This window comes from Arachis ipaensis, chromosome B07 (assembly GCF_000816755.2).
Source record: "Arachis ipaensis cultivar K30076 chromosome B07, Araip1.1, whole genome shotgun sequence".
Taxonomy (NCBI): domain Eukaryota; kingdom Viridiplantae; phylum Streptophyta; class Magnoliopsida; order Fabales; family Fabaceae; genus Arachis; species Arachis ipaensis.
Genome location: NC_029791.2, coordinates 123,959,578 through 123,961,209, shown reverse-complemented (window position 1 = coordinate 123,961,209; position 1,632 = coordinate 123,959,578). Strand labels below are relative to the sequence as shown.

At 26.6% G+C, this 1,632-nt stretch overlaps 1 protein-coding gene across 1 annotated transcript in view; it reads right to left on the bottom strand.

The window, feature by feature from the left end:
- Positions 1–1,632, bottom strand: part of LOC107607929 (amino acid permease 6) — a 6,817-nt gene that overhangs the window by 4,214 nt on the left and 971 nt on the right. The window contains exons 3-4 of the mRNA XM_021107996.1: positions 1,148–1,241; positions 301–515 (exon numbers count right to left, since the gene is read on the bottom strand). Coding sequence (XP_020963655.1) covers positions 301–515; positions 1,148–1,241 — 309 coding nt within the window. The remainder of the gene's footprint in view (positions 1–300; positions 516–1,147; positions 1,242–1,632) is intronic.

Below are 1,632 nucleotides of genomic sequence, written 5' to 3'. Positions count from 1 at the left end.
TCATTTGTCTTTTTTTAAAATAATACGGTACGATACAAATTTTAATTTTAAATAAAGTCAAAAGTGATATTTAAAAAGTAGAAACTCAGGTGCAGTACTGAGAGTCTTTAGATAAAAATTTAATCAAATCAGTCAAATTATTTAACGACTTTCAATTATCAACTTCACGTGAAATTAACTGCACTGAGTTTTCACCTATCTAAAAAAGTATTCTATTGAAGTTGTTTTAAATATTCTCTTTGTTTTAAAATTATTTGTGTATTCAAAGATAATAGTTGGTTAGTTAGTTAAAGTTAGTACCTGTTACTTTAGCTATGGAGAGAGCAAGGCCAATGGAAGAATAAGCAAAAGACATAACAGCAGCAACAATGGAGAGCCATGAGAGTTTGTGAAAATTTGGAATCTGGCTAAGCACGATTTGGATGCATGCAAAGATGATCATAGATGGGTTGTTTGATATGTAGCACTTTGCTTCATGCCCATGTTTGTGGAAACAGTTCGACCTTTTCACAGCCCTGTACATATCATTTCAAAATTAGAAAAAAAAAATAGTTAGGTGAAAATTCAGGTGAAGTCGGCTTCACGTAAAGTTGATATCTGAGAGTCGTTAGATGAAAATTTAGTCAAATCAGTTAAATCATCTAATGGCTCTCAAGTACTAACTTCACGTAAAGTCAACTGCACCTGAGTTTCTACCAAATAGTTATGATCACTACTAATTAATTTACTATCATTATCACATCTCTTAGCTTAATTAGTGAGATATTTCTTTTAGTAGGTTTAGCATGGGTACATATTAAAATTTTCAATTGAATTTTTTTATAAAAAATATAAATTTAAGAATATTTAAAAAAATTAATTAAAATAATTTAAATTTATCTTATTTAATATTTTTTTTTTCCTCTTTACTATTACCGAAAATATAAGACAAAGTACACATTGTTAGTGGAAAGTAGCATTAGTAATGTAAGATATTTAAGAGCTTTTATTAATTAATAATAATCATAATTATACATGGAATAAAACACAGCGAGTTACGTGTCATGTTATACACGGAATAATAATATGTGAAAGTTTAAATATGGACAAAGAAATAATTATTAATATTGAAGTCAATTGTGTAAGGTTTTTATTGGAAAAAACTTACACCATACTGATTGAAGCAGTTATCGTGTAGCCGATTGTTACACCGACAAGATTTATATACTGAGCTAATCCACACAGCTGAAACTTCTTCCCACCTTAAAATCACCAAATTCAAAAAAAAAAAAAAAAAAATCAAACACAAATTTATGATAGATCTACCTTTATGTGAATTTTATTTACTTTTACTTAATTATGCTGTAAATGAATTATGGGTAAAATTAATTAATAAATGTTGTCACGACATGAATGCATGATGATGTATATTACGACTCTGGAAAGTCCAAGTTTCAATAACAAAACTTAGGTTATAAATAAGATTTACCTATTTTGTATCTTAAATACACATCGATATAAAAGTAGTTAAATGTTAAAAATGGCTAGATATTTTTAACATAATTAAATATTAATCAAATAATTTTCACTTACCAACTTTAAATAAAAATTATAGTAAAGTGATTTTTCAAAATATATATATATATACTATCT